At 40.7% G+C, this 24,464-nt stretch overlaps 10 protein-coding genes and 1 non-coding gene across 11 annotated transcripts; 8 read left to right on the forward strand and 3 right to left on the reverse strand.

The window, feature by feature from the left end:
• Nucleotides 1-209: 209 nt before the first annotated feature.
• ATC70_007388 (uncharacterized protein) lies at nt 210-1,890 on the reverse strand (the record flags this gene model as incomplete). Its single annotated transcript, XM_064826648.1, has 6 exons — nt 210-432; nt 501-642; nt 704-1,196; nt 1,251-1,511; nt 1,567-1,704; nt 1,771-1,890. The coding sequence occupies 6 exons, from the start codon at nt 1,888-1,890 to the stop codon at nt 210-212; spliced, it is 1,377 nt and encodes a 458-aa protein (XP_064675705.1).
• A 5,864-nt stretch (nt 1,891-7,754) lies between these two features.
• On the forward strand, nt 7,755-7,827 carry ATC70_007389. The gene has a single exon. It is a non-coding gene; the product is annotated as a tRNA-Thr (tRNA).
• A 666-nt stretch (nt 7,828-8,493) lies between these two features.
• Nucleotides 8,494-9,319, forward strand: ATC70_007390 (uncharacterized protein; the record flags this gene model as incomplete). Its single annotated transcript, XM_064826649.1, has 5 exons — nt 8,494-8,659; nt 8,725-8,867; nt 8,937-9,045; nt 9,109-9,143; nt 9,209-9,319. 5 exons carry the CDS (start codon nt 8,494-8,496, stop codon nt 9,317-9,319), a joined length of 564 nt encoding a protein of 187 aa, XP_064675706.1.
• A 135-nt stretch (nt 9,320-9,454) lies between these two features.
• Nucleotides 9,455-9,682, reverse strand: ATC70_007391 (uncharacterized protein; the record flags this gene model as incomplete). The annotated part of the gene is made up of 1 exon (XM_064826650.1): nt 9,455-9,682. One exon carries the CDS (start codon nt 9,680-9,682, stop codon nt 9,455-9,457), a length of 228 nt encoding a protein of 75 aa, XP_064675707.1.
• A 481-nt stretch (nt 9,683-10,163) lies between these two features.
• On the forward strand, nt 10,164-13,663 carry ATC70_007392 (uncharacterized protein; the record flags this gene model as incomplete). The annotated part of the gene is made up of 9 exons (XM_064826651.1): nt 10,164-10,658; nt 10,751-11,281; nt 11,341-11,503; nt 11,559-11,695; nt 11,751-12,302; nt 12,357-12,548; nt 12,621-13,161; nt 13,218-13,445; nt 13,518-13,663. 9 exons carry the CDS (start codon nt 10,164-10,166, stop codon nt 13,661-13,663), a joined length of 2,985 nt encoding a protein of 994 aa, XP_064675708.1.
• Nucleotides 13,664-14,132: 469 nt separating this feature from the next.
• ATC70_007393 (uncharacterized protein) lies at nt 14,133-14,738 on the forward strand (the record flags this gene model as incomplete). Its single annotated transcript, XM_064826652.1, has 1 exon — nt 14,133-14,738. One exon carries the CDS (start codon nt 14,133-14,135, stop codon nt 14,736-14,738), a length of 606 nt encoding a protein of 201 aa, XP_064675709.1.
• Nucleotides 14,739-16,446: 1,708 nt separating this feature from the next.
• On the forward strand, nt 16,447-17,203 carry ATC70_007394 (uncharacterized protein; the record flags this gene model as incomplete). The annotated part of the gene is made up of 5 exons (XM_064826653.1): nt 16,447-16,493; nt 16,546-16,609; nt 16,662-16,715; nt 16,774-16,927; nt 16,992-17,203. The coding sequence occupies 5 exons, from the start codon at nt 16,447-16,449 to the stop codon at nt 17,201-17,203; spliced, it is 531 nt and encodes a 176-aa protein (XP_064675710.1).
• A 312-nt stretch (nt 17,204-17,515) lies between these two features.
• ATC70_007395 (uncharacterized protein) lies at nt 17,516-19,847 on the reverse strand (the record flags this gene model as incomplete). The annotated part of the gene is made up of 4 exons (XM_064826654.1): nt 17,516-17,674; nt 17,745-19,528; nt 19,585-19,703; nt 19,786-19,847. The coding sequence occupies 4 exons, from the start codon at nt 19,845-19,847 to the stop codon at nt 17,516-17,518; spliced, it is 2,124 nt and encodes a 707-aa protein (XP_064675711.1).
• Nucleotides 19,848-20,061: 214 nt separating this feature from the next.
• Nucleotides 20,062-20,748, forward strand: NUT2 (RNA polymerase II mediator complex subunit; the record flags this gene model as incomplete). The annotated part of the gene is made up of 2 exons (XM_064826655.1): nt 20,062-20,155; nt 20,222-20,748. The coding sequence occupies 2 exons, from the start codon at nt 20,062-20,064 to the stop codon at nt 20,746-20,748; spliced, it is 621 nt and encodes a 206-aa protein (XP_064675712.1).
• Nucleotides 20,749-21,683: 935 nt separating this feature from the next.
• Nucleotides 21,684-23,337, forward strand: ATC70_007397 (uncharacterized protein; the record flags this gene model as incomplete). Its single annotated transcript, XM_064826656.1, has 2 exons — nt 21,684-22,226; nt 22,318-23,337. The coding sequence occupies 2 exons, from the start codon at nt 21,684-21,686 to the stop codon at nt 23,335-23,337; spliced, it is 1,563 nt and encodes a 520-aa protein (XP_064675713.1).
• Nucleotides 23,338-23,512: 175 nt separating this feature from the next.
• Nucleotides 23,513-24,461, forward strand: lsb6 (Phosphatidylinositol 4-kinase LSB6; the record flags this gene model as incomplete). Its single annotated transcript, XM_064826657.1, has 3 exons — nt 23,513-23,627; nt 23,709-24,046; nt 24,117-24,461. 3 exons carry the CDS (start codon nt 23,513-23,515, stop codon nt 24,459-24,461), a joined length of 798 nt encoding a protein of 265 aa, XP_064675714.1.
• Nucleotides 24,462-24,464: the final 3 nt, after the last annotated feature.

Consider the following 24,464-nt stretch of genomic DNA (forward strand, 5'->3'; position numbering starts at 1 on the left):
AATTGAAATCATGATCCACTCATTTCATCAAGCAAGATAAAGCAGACTCCCTATATGTAAGAGTCTACCAGGCCAATGATTGCCATATATACACTTTAAGTTAACAAACAAACATTTCAACATTCACGCATTCTGGTAAAAATCCCATCAAGATCTGCATCTAGATTGCGATCTGAGGATGAAACAGGAAGCATGGCGTAAATTACAATTTATTCTGTTGTGTTGGTTCCTGCTGCTTCTGCCGCCTGTTTCGAGGCAAAATAGGCCTTGCGCATCTCTTCCACTCTTAGATGTTTTAAATACTTTCTATGATATCTGCTCTTTTTGTGCTGCTCCCATTCTTTATCTCCGTTCAACACCAGCGGCTCCCCTTGATCAGTTTTACATGTCTCACAAATATGCTTGTTCCAGGTCAAAATTTTGGTTTGTGTGCTACAAAATGACGTTACTCCTATCAGACAATTATCCAACATTTTCACTGATTTTGTCTCACACATTACTCTTTCATTTGTTGTTCCAAACTCAACATGGTATCTGCAACATCGCTGAGGCTTTTTGGCTCTGGTAGAGGCTGGCCCGTCTGGAACGCCCTTGCAATCTCCACAGCCTTTTCCTTGACATTTTCGTCCCATGTTTCTAGATCTAGCAAAATGACATCCATCAACTACTGCTCTCTATAAATCCCCACATGGCCGGTACTTACTGCCTGCATCTAGACAATAGACAACGACTTGATTATCTTTTGAGTTTAAGGATGTCGGTAATAATTTGTTGCGGATCCATTTGATTTGCGATTTTGCATATCTTCTAGTAGCTGCTTTCATGCGTTCTGTGCAATCAGATTTGATCTTTTGTAATTCTGCTGCATCCTTTCCCCCTTCCAATGCCTCAAAATAAGGGTCGAACTCCTTGTATCCTATTGCCTGCCATAGGCCTCTCTGGTATTTCTCTAGTTCGATCCCAGGCATCTTAATCTTGCCCTGCACAACGTGGTTTCGTAAATCCTTGATCTCGTCAAACAAGCCTGTATCAATCATTTGATCCACTCGTGCATCCAGTCGAGGATTGAGTTTTGTAGGATCTGAATATATCCAAAACACAAGAGCTTGATATCTCGGTTCCAATCCATGTGCTTCGTAATGATCTTTTTGTGATTTGATGATTTCGCTCTGTGGTTGTCCAGTTTGGTGAAAAATCTATTACTCAATCCGTAAGCATTTGCACATGCTATACATACCGAGACTACTCACTCTCAGACTACGCAATATCTTTCGACGATCTGATGGATGCCACTTGTTTGCCATGACTGGATCGACTTTGGCTAGGCGATCGTATAGTTCAGTTGTCTCCAGCAAGTCAAATTCTGGGAACTCGAGATCCTTGTCCTCTACTTCAGGGGAAGAGCTACGATGATCGCCAATGGTTGTGTTGTTCCAAAGCAGAGATTGAATGTAGTAGTTGGTGCCGCCCACCACTACAGGCAGTTCATTCTTGCTTGCAATCAATTCAATCTAATGTAAACCTCACATGAGCATGTACATTTTTCAGCGTCATGAACAGCCTTACCTTTTGTGAGGCATCTCTTAAGAAGGAGGTCACTTTATACTCTTCTTCTGGATCCAAAAAGTCCATCAGATGATGCTTGATGCCTTCCCTTTCGTTCATGGGCATTTTGTTGGTGATAATGTCCAAGCCTTTGTAGACCTTTTGACGTCGAATAAAACATATAAGTTTTCCTTCACTTTTGATTGTTCTGCTTCCACATTATACCTGTAAAGCATCTGCATTGATAACTTGACCAGTAAGCGCTTTGCATAACTCAACAGCCAGCTTAGATTTTCCAATGCCAGAGCTGCCTACTACAGCTGCTATTTTTCTAATCGATGCCATGTTGGAAAGAAATATGTAGGAACAAAAGCATGCTTATTCCAATGTATAAAAAAAAAAGTGACTGTCTGGAGCAGGCATCTCCAGGTTCATTCATGCAGATCAAGAATTCATCCGTTTATCACACGCTGGATCTCTTTTTGTGTACGTTCTTTGACCTGTAGATAAAAGCTAAAAGCTACTTACTGATGACTTCTAATAAGTTTGACATGCTGTGAGTAGTGCTCAATGGTTATAATGTGGCTAGAGCAGGTAACATTTCGTCAGAGAAGTCATACTTTAATGTATCAAATGCCAGATACAAAGTTGTAGATGATTAGCCTGAATAAAGATAAGCTTTGACTAGCACAAAGATCTGACTCTCTTGAGAATTCATGAATTTGTAGAAGAAATATCTTGCGATTTAAAACTATATTTATTGGTAGCACTGTGAAAGATAGACTGTATCGTCTTACTCTTTAGCAGCTATACTAGCTTTGCGCGATACTGCTTGGCTTGGTAATTTGCCGACATCTGTGAGATTAGAGCTGCATAGAATTTGGTATCTCAAAACAATAAATCATTGATCGCTGCTACGGTAGGGTTCATTGTTATTGGTAGCTGTTATGGTGCGTTATGCTCTGATTTTACATCTCAATTTCATCAGATGAATATATTGACAATGATGACCGTATGAACGTGAATTCACATAAGCCTTTTAGCAAGCTCTGTAATAAAGGCTCAGGTCCAGTGAATCAGGAAGTATATTAGGATTTCTACGGTGGATTGATCGCTCCAGAACCATAGATGCTGTTCCTTGAGATGATAGCGGTGTTTACTTTTAGCTGAAAAGCTTTTTTAACACACACCACAGTGATGGCAAAGATCAGTTACATCTGGAAGAACGCTACCTCTATTTTTATTTGGTTGCACTATGAGGTGGATCGAACTAAGAGGACACCTGTAAGATGATTTAGAATATAGTACTTGCCGCTCGCATGATAGTAACTGTTGGGATCTTAAATATCTGACTTTTCAGTTGGTTGATATTCTGCCTGAAAAGTCTACACTCAGTACTATGAACAAAGTATCAATGACTCCAGTAGCTCTCCTTTGCTGTAAATGGTGTATCACATGCATTCCAATAGTTTTTCATATCCGTTTGACCAGGTATAACACTGGCATCTGTACCTGACTTGCTGAACTTGTTGCCATGTAACTCGCGGTAATATGTCTGTACAATGCTACATCTCCACAGGCTCCTTTGCAGAACAGGCAGTATACATTAGAGCTAGCAGCATTTGGCTCTGAAAAGAACATGCCTTGGTGTTGATGTTTTTGTTTGAATCGTATCATAAACTGGTTTGCAATGGTCCAAAATCGAGCTCAAATCAATTAGTTGGATAGTACACGGGGGACAATTATATTCGTAATCGTCATCATTGTACTCATCTATCGAGGAACAATGAGCTTCTATATGATTTTTATCACCCTCTGGGTATAGGCTTCACTAATTTAAATGCGCGTACTTCTCATTGACTTCTTTTTTTCACTTATACTCGATTGCTTTCTGCCCCACACAACGTATTGACAGTGGCATAGCATGTAGTTCTATCGCCAAGACAGGTCGTGTTGGTCTGTAAAGCTCTATTGACATTGGAGCGCAGGTAAGACTTACATTCTCTTGGTAAGGCCATCTCTCTCATAACCACATCTGCATTGACCTGGTGCTGCTCTTGTTTGATATTGGTTGCTGGATCTTTAGCTCTTGGCCTTGTGTACATGTATTGAACTAGGGCGCGAAAGATAGAAGACATTTCAAAAAGAACCATACCTTTGGAAAGATGAAACGCTCAATCTTAACAGTTATCAAATCACCGCTGCTTGAAGGGGGAGGGGAGTAATCGCAGTGGTATTTCAATATTAAATGAAAAGCATGCTGAAGTCAAGAAATGCAAGCCTTTCTATAAAAGCGAAAAAAAAATCTGATAAGAAGCAACTTTGTCAATGGAGAATCTATCGATTTCGCCTTTTCATAGCCCTGCATTCAGTATCGAACTGTCCATGAGACGAATACGATGCTGGTTCTTCAGGCTTTGCTACAGTTCTGTCATATGATGCTGGGCAATTAGGTGTTTCAAAAGAAACATGGTCCTGAAGATATGAAAGGAGACAGCTCTTGTAAGGTTTTGATGAGCAAATAAAGTGTCGGCTTTGATAGTCAATTTTTTTAAACTGTTATCCTCGTTGCATTTTCTTCCATCAACGTTGTCAATTGTGGTTCATCCTTTTTATCTTCGCCATTTAGAAACCAACATTAAATTTTCTTTTAATATACGACCCAATGCCAAAAGCATCTGCGATTGCCTTATAGTAGGTTGATAGAATACTATAAGTAGAGGATTAGCAAACTTTATTTAGCAGCATACTGGGTAAAGAGAACCTTCATCTTGCTCAGGACGCTGGTTCTCGTATCTTTCTAAATTTTTTGTGAACATCGTGTCAATAAAATCTAGCTTCAAACTAATATTCATGATTGTTTACTTTAATTCACATCTTTCTGTAAGTAAAACATTGGGACAAACACTAATATAACTAGGATAGTTACTTCACATTTTACGATGTACCGCAATGCATACCTTTCCGGGCGTCATAAACTGCATACATTTCTTTGAGTTTCCTTTAAAATCCCATCAATGATATTCCAGGGCAGTATTTTTATTGGCGGAAAATATTTGAAACCCAAATATCGGAGTTTTGATTAATTTGAAACCACGCTCCTGTCCAGATGACGATGGTGCGAGCGAAATTAACGTTGATAGCATGGTTGTTGAGAAATTGATGATTTTTGAAAATGGCTAATTTTGAATAGATGCTGCTAGTAAAGTTTTTTAGAATATTATACAAATGTAGGCTGTATGTGCAATAAAAGTTGTAGAGGGTACTTTGACTGAGTAGGGCATGCTTGATGTGGGGTTATTGAGGGCGATGTCAATGAGTAATGACGGAAAATGTTCAAAATGACCGATTTTCAAAGGGCCATAATACAGCTGGATTTTACTAAGTGATCGAGAGCTTCAAGCTTAATGGCTTATGTTTTTTTTTCAATTCTCTATACGACGGTATAATTATTATAAATAAATAAATAAATAAATTGAATTTCCCCTGCTTGTAGCTCATAAAATATATGATTTTGAGCAAATTTATGAAAGGAACGTACACCTGGTACTTAAAACGCTCATGTTATAATGAATATAACGTAGAGCTATTGAATGGTTTTTGTTTTGTGTGAATCCAGTGAGTATTTGTCGAGATATGGTCAAAAAAGGGTATCATGCAAAATCATCGATTTTCCTTCAAAATCTGCCTGTGATAGCAAGCAAAAAATCTGGTGACAATTTTTTGGTCAGGACAACATTGCCAATATTGCAGGATAGAGTTATGTCAGAGCTTTAAGCTATAGCTCATTCGATAGGAAATTTTTTGGTCTACAATGTTTAGTAATGCTTAACAAAATGTTTTGATGGCAGATACAGATCAGTCTTAAGAAAACAGTGAAAAAATGGCAAAATTTATCTCATTAAATATCAGGTGAACAATGTATACCAGAGACTTAATATAAATACCATTGTATTCTCCTTGCAATTTTCTACAAGTTTCATATAAGTTTGAAGGGGTGGTTACTATCAAGAAACGCGTAATTTTATGGTCGATAGATTTCGGAATCCCATAGATCATCATTCAGAACAATAGAAATTGAAGCTCCGTTAAGCTTCCGCATGTGTATGCCTCGTATCTATGAATTTGGGAAGACGTATTTAAAATCGGGGTGTACGAAAAGGGCCATATTAACTTGTTGGTTTTAAGTTATCTAGGAACACTTGACATGTTGCTAAATCTTGCTTTTAGTGCTAGTAGGCAGCTGTAGTTTGCTTCCTTCAACTTTAATATATGCTCTAATTGAGGGTATGCATATTTCCCGGCCAGAGAACGCTATTATGGAAATTATGTTGATTCTTTTATGTATTAGCAACCGTTACATTAGCTATAAGTATTTTGTTTGACACTGATATACAACATAATACGGGAAATACAGCTTTAACTTAACTGAACCTCACAAGCTAATTTACTTTATCGGTGCAGTGAAATCAGGTTTAATGGATTTCACGAAAAAAATAAAGCAAAGGTAAAATACAATAGAAATCAACTGTATTTTATTTTGTGTATAAAATGAACTGAAGATTCTGGAATTGAGTAAAAAAAGAAGAGTATTTATACATTTGCATCTGGCTTGTAGGATTAGTGATGATAGAGAGCAATAGGTGCTGCTATTGCGATATCTGGCAAATGTTGTTGATGTTTGATTTAAAGTGGTAATCAATGCAGGAGCACTGGCCATAAGGGCCGATTTGAGTAACCTTGATGGGCTTGGGTGAGCTATCGTCATAGCATGATTTAATGTAACCTTGATGGTTTAAAGTGTGATGTTTGTTATTGAAGCATGGAATCCTTTATCTGGGATATTGTGCAACTATGGCAGCAGGGCATAGTTGTCATATTTGAATATGCTTGTTATTGATTTGGTTTTATTTGGATAAAGATACCCTCACCTATTACGACCATCATGGGTGTGATTGAATACACTGTGATCAGGAGTGATTCATTCACACGATGTGCGATATAAGCGTGTATCTTTACTTTAGTATTTTTAAATGGGTTTTTGATGTACATTTGAGCGCTTTCATTAATAGATCCAAATAGCATGAATTTGAATGAGTGCTATTTGATGAACTTTGGTTTTCAATTAAGTTGCGTTTGGGTGGCTATTTCATTACAATCGGTAGAGTGGTCAAGTAGCTTCAATGACGATTTTTGTACGTTGTTCTTTAAATAGATACTGGGACGTCTTGTAAAGTATTTTAGGGGTGTTATTACGATTGCAACAAGATAGCCTTACCCTGTATAAAGGTAATAAGGGAATAATAATATATCAGATTTATTGACTATACTACTTGGAATTGTGACTGAATACGGTAGCTATCACTAATAATTTCTCCTCTCCATGTTCAATCTTGGCAAGTGCTTATCCGTTTACACTGAGAGTTTTTATCTACTGTTTCCTTATGTTGGATTTGAATGCATTTTTTGATTTTTTATGATTTAGAAGATCTCCTATCATGTTTTCTTGTAACTGAACCATACTACAATACAACGTGTTTTTCTTCCTGATTTAAATTCAAATGCGTCTTCCTGACATCCATTTAAACAGTAAATGTTCGCACCGCACCTTCAATCCCTAATTGAATTCTTTTAATATCGGTTAGAGGTATATTAACCGAACTTTCTCTGAAAAATACGCAAGAAATAGCATAAAAGTTGTAATCTGGGGCGGCAAAAAATGTGGTTATCAGATTGTGTACGCTATTTTGGTTGCATTTTCAACAAAATTGCCTTCTTGGCTCAGTTTAATATTGGTTTTTATTTATTTACAAATGTAGTCAACTGCGGAATCGGTATGATCATAAAATTGCAAGACTAACAGTGATTCGGCGGGAAAAAGCATGTTTTAAATTAAAGGTTGAGGGAAGCTGCTAAAGGGAGGGGACCAATAAAGTAAACGGCATCAAAACCCACCAGAGAGGAGGAGAAACAGAAGGAAGAATGGCAATGGCCACGCCGCAAGACGGGGGAGACGAACAGGACTCAAGGTAGAAACCGGCCAGACGCACCGCAGCACACCTAAACGTGCAAGCACAAATACCGAGTAACATGCCAGGTTAGAAAGGCGGAAAATATGGATGCGAAGGTGGGATTCGAACCCACGACCTCTCGGCATACTCACTGCTTCCGCGTGAAGCTCTAACCAAGTGAGCCATTCAAGCATCCATGCCTTCTTGGCTCAGTTGGCAGAGCGTCTGCCTAGTAAGCAGAAGGTCAACAGTTCGATTCTGTTAGCAGGCAATTCTTTTTTTTGTTAAAATTTCTTATTTTCGTTAGACGTTAAAACTTGCTATTTACCCTTTTCTAATTGAGGGTTTTTTTTTTTAGATAAGCGAGAGCTCTCGTCAACCAAATAATCAATGATGGCCAAAGAGGCTTTGGCAGGGTAGCTTCTAGTCTTTAATTGCCTCTTTATTTTAGAAAAAAAAAACATTGCAATCAATTGAGAGTTCAGAGACGTATTGCATTACCAACACCTTTGAAATGTATTCATCAAATCTAGCCAACTAAATCATTCAACCCAAATGATGTTTGTGAATCAAAGTTGTAATAAAACTATCATAGTGAACTTACGGATCATTGAATGTATTTCAGTCATCATTTTTAAACGCTCAAGCTAAAATAGATGCTGCTGCTGTAGTCTGGACATACCACAATTCCACGCTGCATTTTCTTTGCTTCAAGCATTAATGTACGTTGGGGGGTTTTCATTTTTGATGCTTATGGCATTCTTTAGCTCTGGCTGAGCAAGATGGTAGGGCATAGATCCAATAAAGCAGACCGTTCAATTCTACATACACCCTCCAGAAGGTTATGATTGAAAATTTGGCTTTAACGGTCTTTTTTTTTTTTTTTCTTCTTCTTTTCACCTTCTTCTTTGTTTCCCTATCCACCATATTCGACATCATGGCCAACGAAACCAAAAAAGCACCTACACTGATAGGAAGCCAAGATTTACTGACGTACTTCAACCTCATACCCATATATAACAAGATAGTGAAACCATATCCACCGCCTAATCGAGCAGCAGGTTTGAATCCAACACTGTTTCCATATATTTCAGACCTGCCTGGTAAGAAAACGCACATTATTCGTTCGAGATCATCACGAGAGTTTATCAATATCTTACGCTTACAGGCCGAATGGATATGGAACCGGATGGTTATTTGTTGAGACTATTACGAGATCCACAAGCTGTAGAGAATGGGCCCGAGATTCGACCATTGGATGCAGAGACATTGAGAGACGCGTTTTCATTGAAAGAGGGACCAGTACCAGGCGTATGTTGTATATTCGATAAAGAGAACGCTGTTAGGCATCATGCTGATGAACAAGGCGATTTTTTTTAGTTTGATGCTTCGATATTGGGAACCGATGACACTGGCAATAATACCGGAGGAAATGGATACATATCAACATACGTTGGAGGAGGAGGAGACCAATATGGACAAAGCCATGGTAATCAACAAATAACGGTCATCCGTGCTCAAAGTGACAACCTTAACACTTTGCTTACTATAGATGCAGATCATGGTGAAAGAAGGCACAAGAAAAAGGTAAATCTTGTCGAGAAACTAATCCCCGTCTTTCTTTTTTTATTAAATTCAATTTGACCGAGCAGAAGAAGAAGAGAAGACATGGCCATGAACATGATGGTGAAGATGGACATGAGCACAGAAAGAAGAAGAAGAAGAAAAAGAACATCGATATGGGTATTGTGGAAAGTTTCTAGGTTGGATAAAAATACAGAGTTGTTTATTTATGAATAAAATGATGAAATGGAAGCAAATGTCTAGTTTTTGGGTAGTCTATAAATATATGTGTGTGTTCAAGTGAACGGATAGATGCGATGGGATGGTATCTTGATTTAAGCAGTAATAAGAGGGGCATCTGGCAACTGAGCAACGACGGCATTTCTACGTCTGAGAGCATACACAGGCAAGTTGATGGTATCTCCATCATCCAAGGTCATGATTGCCTTTGCACTTGGCTTTTGTTGGACCCATTGAGCTATACAGGCAGCGGAGAGATATTGCAATGTTTGTTGATCATTTGAGTCGGTTTTGATGGAGAAACGATGATTGTAGCTGCTCATGTCAAGTGTATATAAGAAAAGAGAAAGACGGAGGGAGGAAAAAAAAAGAGAAAAAGACGCAATCTCTTTTATATTTCTACAACATCCAGTCTATTTTTATACTTCATTCTGCTGTCGTACATGTAACACTTGTCCACGTTTTTTGTGCATTCTGAAATGCCGTGCCTCCTTTTTTTAATTATGGTAAAAGAAGAGCACGCCTTTTCTTCTTCTTGTTATCTTGCTCTTGGGTACCATCATCTTGTTCCGATAGTGATTAAATTAAACGAAAATCTAAGATGGCGTCGTGATCAATGTCACCTACGTTGGAAAAGAACTTGGTATCCAGGATTAGTTAGTGTGCCAGTGGATCATGGTTTTGTCCCCCCTTAAAACCAGGATAAACACAACTTGTCCAATCATCGGGTTGAACAGCATTTCAAATTTGGACATTTTTCATATCGAAGAAAAATTCACTCTTTTCACTTTCCTTACACATACCATGCCGAAACGATCTAAAAGCACCACAGATCAGCAAGATGCAGCTTCGTCATCGAAAAGGGCCAAAACATCATGTTTACAGGAGTTGCAGAGCAAGTTTGAAAGACTCAATGTGTTTTGCGCATTTTGTGATGCCAGACTGACAACGTCCATGACATTGCAAGGTCTACAAAAGGCAGTGACGGATCTGACAGTCGAAGACCTAGCCTCCATCAATGCCATTGTACCGCATTTTGTCAAGTTCAATTATGTCTCGAACGACCTGCTCGAAATCGAGTTTGGAAGACCTGCTAGCAAGCGACAATCCAAACAAAAGCATGCACAGGCGATCGGCAATCGAGGCGATGATTGGTTTCAAGGATTCAGCAGTAGTAAGAACAGAGATGAAAGTGCGCCCAAACCAGTTAAGCCGGATGCGGTGAAGAAGCTGATAGAGCAGCAGAGCAAGATGTTTGATAAGGCATTGGCAAAGTTCATAAAGTATTGTGAGGACAAGGTAACGTTTTTTTTTGTGTATCCTTATCGTGCTGCGCATGACGATGTGCTGTGGAATGAGTTTTAATGCAAATGGGCTTTTGTTGCGTACAGAAACTGGATGTAGAGCAGCACTTGTTGTATGAAAGAGAGAAACACATCCCCATTCCCTACTTGGGCGAAGAGGATCCATTTGAAGAGATTGATACTGGACTGATGACAGGTTCCTCCCAGCCAGAGACGATACCCGAGCTGATTCAGGGGATGAAATCTCTCTACTTTTACGGCGGCCAACTGGAGGATGAGACTCACAACATGAGGACATTTGATGCCAAATCACCACAATACGACGACATTGAGCTATCACACCCGATCAAAGCCGCGTTGGAGGAAAAGGGCATTCACCAGCTGTATGTGCATCAGACAGAGGCTATCAAGGGTCTCTATGAAGGACATCACGTCATTGTATCCACATCCACAGCCAGTGGCAAATCGCTGATCTATCAAATACCTGTTTTGGAGGAGCTATTGACAGACAAATCAAGTAAAGCCATGTACATATTTCCAACCAAAGCACTTGCACAAGATCAAATGCGTGCCTTGAAGGACTTCATACAGCAGATACCAGATTTGGAAGACGTGATGGTATGGATTGACACATGGCATGTTGGCCAAGTTTTGGACTTGCTGACTGAATTTGCTAGATATCCACATTTGATGGAGATACGCCAAATGACCAACGGTCCTACATTAGAAAGTATGCAAACGTCATATTCACAAATCCTGACATGCTGCATCACGCCGTATTACCCAATGCCAAGCTATGGAGACATTTTCTTGCCAAACTAAGGTACGTGGTCGTGGATGGTAAGGGCTTCCAATGGTACGTATATGACGACATGCTCAGCCATTTGACGCTTAGAACTACATGTGTATAACGGTCTCTTTGGCACACATGTTGCCCTAATCATGCGAAGATTGAGGCGACTATGCCGTCTAGCTGGCAACAACCACGTCCAGTTTATCTCTTGCAGTGCGACGATTGCAAGTCCAGACAAGGCAAGATCCTGGCTGACTACGGTTGATATGTCGTCAACTGACCAGATTCAAATAGCACATGAAAGCTGTTTTTGGCATTGACAATGTCAAGCTGATTGATGTGGATGGTGCGCCACACGGCAAAAAGGAGTTTATTGTATGGAACCCATCCTTGCACACACCACTCGACGAGCAATCAGAACGTAGAGGAGCCATTGCAGAAGGAGCAGATATCTTGGAGTATCTGTTGGAGAACAACGTCCGTACTATTGCATTCTGTAAAGTGCGAAAAAGCTGTGAGCTGTTGATGAAGCAGCTGAGGGAGAATCTGCAGCGAAAGCAACGAAAGGACATTATGAATAGGGTCATGAGTTATCGTGGTGGATACACAGCAGAGAGCAGGAGAAAAATTGAAAGCCAAATGTTCAATGGCGAGCTGCTGGGCATCATTGCAACCAATGCCTTGGAGCTGGGTGTGGATATTGGGTCCTTGGATGCGGTGCTGATGATAGGTGTGCCGTGGTCCATTTCTGCCTTGTGGCAACAGTCAGGCAGATCTGGCCGGAGAAACGCAGACTCACTGTCGTTGGTCGTGTGTGATGGAAACCCATTAGACCAACATTATGCTGTAAGTGTATTGTTGCTGTGTATGTCTCAATGTATCACTGAGCACTTGCTGTAGCGCCACCCCGAGGAATTGTTTGTAAAATTACCCGATACACTGTCTATCAATTTTGAAAACTCTATTGTAATTGAGAGCCATGTTCAATGTGCTGCTGAAGAAGAACCTATTCATGCTATTGAGGATCAAGAGTATTTTGGTGAAAAGCTGCCCACTCTCTGCGAGGAACATTTAGCACCTATTGGCAACCAAGTAAGTCAGCTCAACGTTTTGCTACGATGCGATATTCACACCTTTTTTTTTTATTTTTATATATATATATAGCTATACAGGCCAGATCCCAAATTTAGACCTTACCCATCACAATATGTCAATATTCGAAATATCAACGAGGACTCATTTGCTGTTGTAGACGTAACTGATGGCAGGAACGTTGTGTTGGAAGAGATTGAAGTGCATCGGGTTGGCTTTGAAATCTATGAAGGTGCCATATTTATTCACCAAGGAAGAACATACCTGGTAGAAGAGTGCAACATTGACAAGAAATACAGCAAAGTGCATTTGGCAAGGGTGGACTGGACTACCATTCAACGGGATTATACTAATGTGGATGCTCTCAGCACAGACGTTACCAAGCATATTCTGGACACAAGGAATACAGTGTCGTTCGGCAAAGTGACAGTATCTACTGTTGTGTTTGGCTATTACAGGATTGATAAGAGAAATCGAATTATTGACGCACATGACGTGTATATGGATCCCATCATTATAGAGTCTACTGGCGTATGGGCAGATGCTCCCGGTGCGGCATTGAAGCAGTTGGATTTCATGAACATAGATCCAATGGCAGCCATTCATGCAGCATGTAAGTGGCGATGATTTTAGCAAATATGCTGGCTGGAGTTGACGTGATTTTCGTAGCTCATTGCTTGATCTCATTGCTACCTCGATTTGCTTACTCTGCCATTGTGGATCTACGCACAGAATGCAAGAATTCCAACGCATCAAGAAAACGGCCTGCTAGAATTGCTTTGTATGAGACACAACCCAGTGGTGTGGTACGACAAGCCTTCAAATTTTTTGATGGTCTCATCAACACCTGCATCAATCAAATCGAAGCTTGCACTTGTGATTCCGGATGTCCTTCATGTGAGTTTTTATGATGGCTGTGGAATTCATTGATCTCATGTTTCAGTTTTTTTTTTTTTTTTTTTCTTTAAGGTGTCCATTTAACGTTTTGCTCAGAACAAAACCAGGTGTGCTCCAAAGAGGGTGCTTTGATCGTCCTCAAAGCATTGCGTGGTGATGATGTCTTGACTACAGCGTATACAGAAACAGATATCGAGCATTTGGTTGAGAATAACTAGCCAAGTGTCAGTCAGTCTGATCTGTTTCAACGTAATCATATTAGAAGTAGCCAAACTGTAATCATTAAGGCAAATCAGATCAAATCAAATCAACAAAGTGCGCGAAAAAAACTAGGGTTCATTATTACGTTATGAGACATTCAATGCTTGTGATTATAATATAGTTATGGTTGAACGTAGAGTTGATACAATGGATATAGAGTAGTAGATTAAATAGAGATGGAGAGATAAATCCAAATGACTCAAACCAAGCGGTAGTGTTCACAATGCCTGTGAGGACACTGTTGTAAATCAGAAACACCTCTCTATGTCTTGCAACCTAAAACTGATGTTCCAAAGGCTTCCACAAGACCTAAAACATCTCTGCTTTCAATGGTAAGGGTATGCAACGTGTATAAAAGCTGGAGCAAAAACCATGCATTTCAATCCGCTTTTTCATCAAGTTTGCATCTACACGCTTCTGTTTACTATGGACCGTCAAATTGTTCAAGATCTTCTACCCATCCAAAACTTCCTCACCGACTGGCACGTTCGTGTCACTTGGATTGCCTTCATGACACTCTGGGTATTCTGGGGTTTAGCTTGGTTTATTCGTAATGCATTTGGTGGTGATTCTGGGTCCACTCATATCCATACGATCCAATCCAGTGCTCAAATGGCTGCTGCTAATGACGGTTCTCGCTTGAACAATGACCCCAACCACGTTGTCACTGATCCCGAAGCTGGCGGTGTCGCTGGTACCACAGCTACTACTGGTACCCATCACCAAAAGACACAACCTCTCGCTGCTCCCGCTTGGTCTGTCAATGTCTTTAACCGCTTGAACCGTGCTCATGATATGCTGCGTGATCTTGTCCTCATGTTGCTTTCCGTCTTGACTTTGAATACATTTGCTCGCGCTTCTACTTATGCTGTCATGATCATCGCCTGGATCTTTGTGGCCTTTGCTTTTGTTTACTTTGTCGTTGAGGCTTCTTACGAGCACCGCTACCTTCGTTTGGTCTACTCCTTGACTTTCTACGCTCTCGGTTTGGCTGTCGTTGGTCTCGCCTTTGCTCAAGGTTTCTATTACTAGCGCATCGTTTTTAGATGGAATATTTTACAACCTACTACTTTTTACATGCTACGTTAATAAATAATAATAATACATTATATATACATTTCCTTCTTGTGAACTATATCATGGTTTAGAACAAAAACCATTCGCATAGTAAGCGATATTTCAATAGATGATGGATGCTCATTCTGAATGTGACGGGAAGGCTGATTAGCAACACATTTCTAAATACTAAAAGAAGGAGTAACGATTGGAAACGCTTTCGACTGGTAGATTAGTAGTAGACAGTCTTTGACACGTTGAGTCCACAAATTTTATCAAGTTTAATTGATCAGTGATCCGTAATAACTAGATAGTTCAAATTAAATAATTGGTCAGAGTAGCTCATTGTTGTTGGGAACAATTTATACATAGGCCGACAGCACACTTGCATTACCTCTTACTACTATTCAAAAGTGTGCAAAACACAGCAAAGTCTACTACTAGGTGCATTTGAGTAGTGATTTCTCGTGTTAAAAACTGTTTTAGAATGCCAGAATAGCATCAAACAATTGCTCTCGTCTAGCATTTACTTGCAGATACCTTTACTCAACTTTTTTTTGGACCAAAGAAAGATGGTCAAAAATCGACCAAAAAGCATGAGGTACTCCTCATGGTTTTTTATCAAAAATCAAACGATCGCATTTTTCGCCTTGATAACGAAGACTTTTACTATGGTATATCTTGAATCAAAATGTTCCTATCGATCTAGCGTAACCGCTGAAATCATCTTTGTAGGACTTTGATATGTAAAATTTTGACTTTTTGGCCAGAAACCTCTTTTCATATTTTCGTAAATTATTCAACAAGTTTATTCAAAATATCTGTCTTACTTGGTACCATTGGATGCGCCTTGAAAAGTACTTCAAGAGCGTATTAGGAAACATTTTTTTTTGTAGGGGAGACGAGCTCCAGGTTTTATTTAAAGTCCTTAAAATGTCATACTGAGGGAAAGAAGAGACTGTTGGTGGGCCCAATGTCTGCAATGATGGGGAATACGATATATAATGAACCAAGTTGGGAAAGAAATCTACTACTAATCAGGTGCGACACCTAGAGCCAATACAATCATACGAATCGTCAAAATATGGATACTGGATAAGAGCACAAAACATCAAACGAGGACATCAGAACTACGTCAAAATAATCATCAAAAATGCATTCACTGAGATTTGAACCGGGATCATCCAGATGGCATGTTGGATGCTTAACCACTTCGCCCTACCACCAGGGGCACTATTAGAAAGCATCGGACGATCATCACGATTTACATAGTCGAATCTCGCAAAATAGTTAAATCAAGTCGAAAAAAGACAAAATCTGTCCAATCTGGAAGAACGAGGAAGAGGCGGACTTTTAACCGTGCTGACTGGCGGCTACTTGCTGACAAAATCAATGCCAACAATATTGGAATACATGGAATCAATGCTACTATCAAGATGAACGAAACAGATAGCCAAGCATAAACAGAGCATAAAACGGCTACTGTGCTATTTGCAGTCTTCTTGATATCCATCAGCTCAATAGTCCTTATGGCATGATTGAACCGTGTGGTGCGATAATGTGATGCTGTCTCTCTCTCTCTCTCTCTCTCTCTCTTATACAATCTCCGTATATTCGTTTTCCAAATAAAATTTCGCTTTGCCCACTGTTTAACTGCAACCTTATTCTTTCCATCATTATAAACATGTCCAACTGGTCTGTTGACTACGCGTCTCTTAATACAGCTAATAGGTAATTGCGTACATTAGAACTCTACTGCTCGGCCTACTGACATTACATGAAGCTCCAAAGTCTCCAACCCTGTTGGTTACGAGCCATCCACTTTGCAAAAATACACCAAAAACGAGGTATGGAAACGGCTTATAGCGAACAACATGCAATACCAACGTACATGAGCAGAGATCCAGTCGTCAAGGAAACCAAGATAACAACCAAGTAGCCATTAAGATGAAGGTTTGTTTCAATCAAGTCTCAAATCAACATCTTGATATTGACTTACGTGGGTTGATAGAGAGCTTGGGATGTCGCTATGGGCCCAGCTAAAAGTATTCCCATGAACGCCATCATGATTTACATGTCAGGCACTAGTCTTCAAATCTTTACAGTGATGGTTACCGCCATGCTCTTCTTTAATCCTGTCAAAGCCATCATGACAACCCAACAAAGTAAGCACTCAGATCTACATTTTGCTTCAATAACGAGGTTTTTCTCATGATATGTAAAAACTAGCCTTTAGCCGTTTTGAATCAGACACAACAACAACAGGGAAAGCACAACCCAAAGTGGATTTGACAATGCCAAAGCTAACCTTCATCGGTTTACATATCGTTACTATTCTTTTGGGTGTCTATAAGGTGAATGCCATGGGATTATTACCAAACACAGCCTCAGATTGGCTTGCATTTATCAAGCCAAAAGAGATATTAGAATATGCTGCTTAGATGCTTATTATTACATGCAATGATATGTGTATAAAATCTATGTTTATTAGATTACTACTATTATCCACAAAAAAAAAAAGAAATAAAAAAAAAAAATCAAAAGAAAATAAAAAAAAAGGTTAAAAAAAGGGTTGTATGATACAAATTTGATAAGAAAAAAGCATTGTGTATATAGAATAATATTAAAAAGAAAGAGAAAAAAAGATATCCTGTTGTGTGTGTGTGAGAGAGAGAGAGAAAGAGTTATGGGTTGAATACCGTTATGTACATAAAAGATGTAATTCAACTTTTTGATCTATAATTTTTTTTTCCTTATCCCTCTGTTGTTTGTTGGTTGAACCAGTCTAGTTGAAGGGCGCCTTTGGGAAAGTGAGATCCTGCTGCCATGGCCTTTTCAGCTTCAAATCTCTGAGCATACTGAACAAGCGCTTCCCTATCTTTTTGTTCGAATAAAGTAACATTACCAAATTGCTATCCATGCCAACAAAAAAAAAAAAAAAGTTAATACACATCATGCCATATCCATCCAACTCGAGCGTACCTGGAAATGCTGGCGTAATTCGGCATCATTGGTAGACTCTGGAATATCCTTGACGGCAATCTTGGTAGGTCTGTTATCCAGACTCATGGTTCTGGGAGCCACAGCGCCACCACGACCACCACCGCGAGCCCAGCTACTACCACCGCGGCCCCTACCGCCGTAATATCCACCTCTGCCACCACGGAACCCGGAACCATGAATACCAAGGTTAGCTGCTTCAGCCTCTAGACGAGCAAGTTTCTTTTTCAAATCTTCCGTGGTTTCTCCACCTTGTTTCACATCAGCAGCAGCAGCAGCAGCAGCGCCTGGTTGTTCAGTACTAGTAGAAGCAACTGCTTTGGCTTGAGCAGCTTCATTTGCAGCAGCATTCTTGGAGGTATCGATATCACTTTGAATATTCTTAAGGGCCTTTAAAAGTTCAGCCTTTTCAGTTTGAGTCATGCTGGCACTGTTGGTGAGCTTGGCTAATAATCTCTTTTGCTCATCAATTTGTTGCTGCAATTGAGTTTCTCGCTTCTTTTGGATCTCCAAAATGTGCTTCATTTGTTCTTGATGCTTCTTTTGCTTTTCTTCTCTGATTTTTGCAATTTCTGCAGCACGGGCAGCTACCAACTCTGGATCAGGTTCATTGACCTTGGGAGCAATGACAGCCGCTTGAGGGCCAGCAGCAGCATTGGGCTTGTCAGCATTGAAGGGTGCAGTAGGATCTTCTTTTGACCAATACACTTTGACAAAACGGTTATCAAAGATGGCGTCGGGAGAGTTGTATGCTGCCTCAGCTTCAGCACGCGTACTGTATTGAATAATGGCTTTTTGAGCCTGAGGTTGAACGCTGATGTTGGTGATGGTACCGAATTTAGCGAAAAAGTCATTGACGGTGGAGATTTGACAGAACTCGACAGGAATCTTTTCCACATTCAATGTGGTGTTGAGGGGGTTCATGTTTTGAAGCTGATGGCGCTGATAACCTCCATGATTTCCTCCACGTCCACGTCCACCACGACCGCGTCCACCACGCATTCCGCCACGCATCATGTTCATCATATCAGGGCCGTTGGGAGGAGGCATCATACCACCAAAAGCAGCAGCGCCCATATCAGGACCACCTACCAATCCAGCTCTTTCGGGATCATAGGCATCAGGCACACCGGGCATGCCAAAGAAGGGAGGCTGTCCAGGTCCGCCACGACCCATGGGAGGCATACCGTTGTTGGGGAAAGGTCCTCCAGGGAAAGGTCCATTCGCACCCTCCTCCACAATGATTCTATCCATGCCATGGTCAAAGGGACACATATCGCCTCTCATACAGAACCCCTTTTCATTGTAGTCTCTACACTGAGGCTTGTTTTGTCCACGGCTCATGCTTGATCCACCGCGGCCACGCATGCCTCCTCTACCACCTCGACCACCTCGCTGTTCATACATGGATGAGCTGTAACCTCCAGATGAATTGTCAGATCTTCTGTCATCATAGCGTTGATACTTTGAGTTAGCGGAGCTGCCATTATCATCATCGTAGCGACGCTTGTTGTAGGAACGACTTTGTTCTTCAGGCGAGTGGGATCGTTGGCGTCTATGCTTAAAGTTGCGATCACCGTCATCTTCATCATCTGAGAAATCAGTGAAACGTTCTTTATTGGTGTTGGATGTGGAAGAAGACAAAGGAGCAGCAGCAGTAGTAGCAGCAGCAGCAGCAGCAGCAGCAGCAGCAGCAGCATCAGAGCTATCAGTGGGGTTGCCTTCATTCATCTTTGCAAACAAGCGATCAATAAAAGGGATTGTTTCTATCAGCAGCGAGTGAGCTTCATGATGAGGCATCCATTTCATTGTCCATACTTACGATCGTCAAAGAACTCATTCAGCTTGCTTTCAAGACTTGTTTTGAGAGCATCATTGCGTTCGCCAGTGCCAATGAGAGCAATGATGTACTGCGCCAACACAAGAGGATCAGCATCACAACTGCAATAAAATTGACATGTGAGAGACAGTAAAAAGACACGTAAACGAATGGACATCAAACTAGGCATTTGCGACAACTTACAGTGAAGCGACTTCATTGCTTACAAAGCTTTCCAAATCTGCGGGTAACTGCTTGTTTGCCATAGTGCAAGATGTTGATTTACACGAGAAAAAGACGAAAGGAATGAAAAATTTTATGTGCAGAAAGGGAGATGTACACCACAGGCATTTTAAAATGCTGTGCTAATCAAACATGTCTATTTGTACGTCACCCTTTGTTGCTCCTACTCCAAGACTGCTTATCCTAAGCTATTTCGAAAAAGGGCCTTTGTTCAACTCCAATCATCACCAACCCAAAATGTCATTCAACATCAAAAACTCCTTTGTCTCTCGTGCTGTGGTAGAGGACGATCAAGAGAAGCAATTGGAATCAGATGGCAATCAGAAAGAAGGTTTGAACATGTACAATGTTCATTAAAAGAGGGCGTTCAATCAACCCATGTTTGCATAAATTGTAGTTGTCGTTCAAGAAGCCTATGATCCACGCACGCTGTATGAGCGTTTGCAAGAACAGAAGACGCTAAAGGAGGAGGAATTTGCAGAGAAATCGCGTCTGTCCAACCAGATCAAGCGTGTCGATGAAGAGGAGGCAGAATACTTTAGAACGCTATCAGATGAAAAGGAGAAGCTGGAACACCAGAGAAAGGTCAAGGAAACATTGGAGTTGGAGGAGTACAGACAAGCTGTGGAAAGCGCCAGATCAAATCCAGCGGCTCAGATCCCCATCTTGGAGGCTACCACAGCCATCCTCCCATCCACAGCCAAAGCTGCCAGCAAGCCCAAAGCAACCACAGCATCAGCACACAACAATAAACGAAATTCATTAAAAGGAGCATTGTTCATCAAAAAGAAGCGTCATGCGAGCGATGATGAAGATGAGGAGGAAGAGAAACCAGCGGACAAGAAGCCCAAGACGCAAGACAAGAACCCGCTATCCTTACTATCAGCATACGGCGATGTCAGTAGTGATAATGAAAGCGAATAAATGTGCAAGATTGATCCTGTAACTGCTAGCATCCTGAATGAGCTCATGATGACTTGATAAGGGGGGGTTGATAAATGAGGGGCGATCATTTTTAATTATGAGAAATGTTGGTTTTTTCGACAAAAGTATGCATGAAATTTGCGCGCCAAAAAAAAAAAAAAAAAACGGCAGATGACAATTCTTCTACGGCATTCGTTTTTTAGCAAGTTTAAATGAATGTTCTGTATTGTTCGTTTAAATCGGTGTCTTTTTGCGGAATTCTTAGGCTGATCAATGCCTCCCCATTCAACGCTTCATCGTCGATTGCTTGCTTCACTAGTGCAGCAGTAGGAGAATGGTTGTTATTTAAATTCTCTTTGTATATGTACATGTGGATGCGATAAAAGAGGAATGAATTATTGCAGCGCTTCAAGACAAGATTCGGTCAAGATTCCTTATTTGTAGCCAGAGATGCAATCATACGGTGTACAAGAGATTCAATGACCATAATAATGAACAAAAAACATGGATGCATTTATTATTGAACGAGGTATGCATTCTTGTTCTATTCCTTCTCTCAATCGGCGTGTCTAATGAGCAAGTGGGCAAAGGGCTTTTTTTTTTTTGGGGGGTATAAATGGTAACTGTAAGTATATACATTGAGTAGCATAGATGATAACGGATATCCGTGCGCAGCGACGTTTTATGGGTTGTCATCCGTGCCACACACACACACACACACACACACACATACACATACACATACACACACAGTTACTTTCCAGGAAAAGCAAAACGATCTGCAGCAGCAGCAGCAGCATGAAATGGCCACAAAAATGTATGACCCCAAGAATGCAACTCGAGCAGACAGCCTATAAAATTTGACGCATTGGATCTTGTTGTAATGCATTTATCCTCCCATTCCTTTCCTTTTATCAAGTGATATATACTACGCTATGGACTTTACCTATCCTCAATTGTTTGATATTGTCGATGAAACAACATTGGATGCTGATTTTTTCCATGGCCTCCCTTCGCAGCAACAGCAAGATGTAGAACATACAAAAAAACAACATGCCCTGACTCATTCATCCTCGCCCTTTTATTTGCATTACCTCCAATCTACTACTAATACTGCTACTACTACTACTACTACTAACAATATACCAACTAATGCCAGCAACAACAGCAACAACAGCAACAACTTTTTCTATGATTCCATGCACCCACTCAACTTGGATTTGGTCGATTATGACTACAGCTTCCAACAACCTCAATGCGCTCTAGACCAAAAGCAACAGTACAACTGGCTGTATGATCCAATTGACACTTATCTGCCACAGCAAAATAGCCTCTTTTGCGATGAAACCATGATGAGCAACATCATGACAACCAACACCCAGCAGCAATCCCAATTTGATTGCATCATGTCTGAAAATGACACGGAGGAGAACATTACTGTAGAAGGTGGCATGTCTCGTGGCTATGTCAGTCTTAGTGTAAGTCTTTTTTTTTTACTATTATTATTATTATTATTATTATTATTATTACAGGAAGCGTACAGGCTTACTAAATCACACCTATTTACAGGATGTCAATTCGTTTGTCGCCAAGGCTGACTCTGCCAAACAGCAGCATGCTTGCCTCTTGCAGCTATCTTCGCTGCAAGAAAACTTGCTCCTCGATGACTTTTCGCTGAAACCACCACATCAAAATCGTGATTTCATGTCCTCATCTGAATCCACAAACGACGATAGCGAGGATGACTATTCTGATAACAACAGCGATATCGATCTACGCTGGAATGCACTCATGTCAAGCTACGGCATGCCCGCTATCCATGGTACTTCATCCGCTGTGGGTGCCACTATGACCTCTGCTAATGCTAATACTGTTACCAACAACAACAATACCACACATGCCAACGAAAAACTTATGATCAAAATCAAGAAACCTAGACACGGTGTCCCTTCGCCTATGAGCAGTGTCTTACCAAGCCCCTACGGAGAACATGCATGGGATTTAGTTGCTCCCAAAACATCGAAATCAGCAGGCTATAAATCCAACAGCAAATACAGAAAATCCATGTCCAACATATACAATGCCACAGCGACCAATGGCAAAAAGAAGACCAACAAATTTGATCTCAAGGGGCGTCGCGGTAGTGCACCTCATCGTATTACCATTCACAACAATGCCAGTGCTAGTAGCACGGGCAGCCTTCATTCATCTTCCTCTCTATCGTCTCTGTCAAGCAACCTACAGCGATCCATGCGTGTCTCGGAGAGTATCCACAGCCTGCTCTCTGACGAGGATGAACCAGATCAAGAACTAGAAGAGGAACATGAGCTATTACTAGAGGAGGAGGAAGAAGACGACGATGATGATGAATACCAGATCAGAGCAACCAATGCACCCAGTCACGGCCAATTACCCACCAAGAAGGGACGCAATGTAGATAAAGCCTGTAATCACTGTAAACGTTCCCACTTGAGATGCGATGATATGAGACCCTGTCGTCGCTGTGTTGCTACTGGAAAGCAAGGATGTAAAGATGTTCAACATAAGCCAAGAGGAAGACCAAAGCTTCATAAGAAATTGACCAAATAAAGATCCTCTATTTTACCCCTTAATTTAACCTGTTGATTCTGCATTGATCTTCCTTGAACATGGCAGTCCAATGTGACTTTAATATACAACTGTACTTGTATAATTGACATGATGAAAATTTTCTCTTTCCTCTCTCTCTCTCCTTTTCTCCATACATCACATTGCATTCACAACAATGGTCGCCACTGAAGCCGAAAAGATCCGCAAGCAAGTCAACTTTTACTTTTCTGACAGCAACTTGCCTTACGACAAGTTTTTGTGGACTCTCCGCGCCAACACACCTGAAGGCTGTAAGTTGTTTGTGATCCAATGGATCTGACACGTAAAGCTTGACATGTCAATTAAACAACCTCTTTGACGCGCGTGTTTAGGGATCCCTTTGGAAACTATTGCCAGCTTCAAAAAGATGAAGATGATCACCGAAGATTTCGACACTATTGTCAAAGCTCTCAAGGAAGTTGAAAGCGAGATTTACGAAATTGATGAGGAGGGTAAGAACATTAGAAGAAAGTCTGAGGTCGTTCAACAAAACCACGTTGAGCGTTCCATCTACGTCAAGGGTTTGCCTTTGGTCGATGCTGATGCCAAGGATCCCGTTGCTGAGCTCTTCAAATTACAAGACAAGGTGGACGAATTCTTTAGCGAAAAGGGTTACACTGTGCTTTGTGTTAGAATGAAGAAGAATGATGAAAAGCCCAAGAAGTTCAAGGTAAAAAAAAAAAAAAAAAGGGGAAATAGCAGCCTTGCAACACATTAATTGACATGTGCGTCTTAATTAGGGCTCTTGTTATATTGAATTCTCTTCTCCTGAAGAGGCCAAGAAGGTCGCTGAGGAGGCCACTGTTGAATTTGATGGCAATAAGCTCGAAATTTTGTACAAACCCCGTTATCACGAACTCAAGGCAGAGCAATACAAGGATTCTCCTTTTAGAAAGAACAACAAGAGCTTCAATGCTTTCAAGCCCAACGCTCAATTCACTTCCAACAAGAGAAAGAACCAAGGCGGTTTCGACAAAAACACCAAAAAGACAAAGACTGAGGAGGAAGAGAAGAAGGAGACAAAGCCAGTTGCCGCTGAAGCTGCTCCTGCTGTCGCTGAGGAAGAAGCCAAGAAGGAAGAGTAAATT

Source organism: Mucor velutinosus, assembly GCF_035048745.1.
Source record: "Mucor velutinosus strain NIH1002 chromosome Unknown tig00001553, whole genome shotgun sequence".
In the NCBI taxonomy this organism is placed as follows: Eukaryota; Fungi; Mucoromycota; class Mucoromycetes; order Mucorales; family Mucoraceae; genus Mucor; species Mucor velutinosus.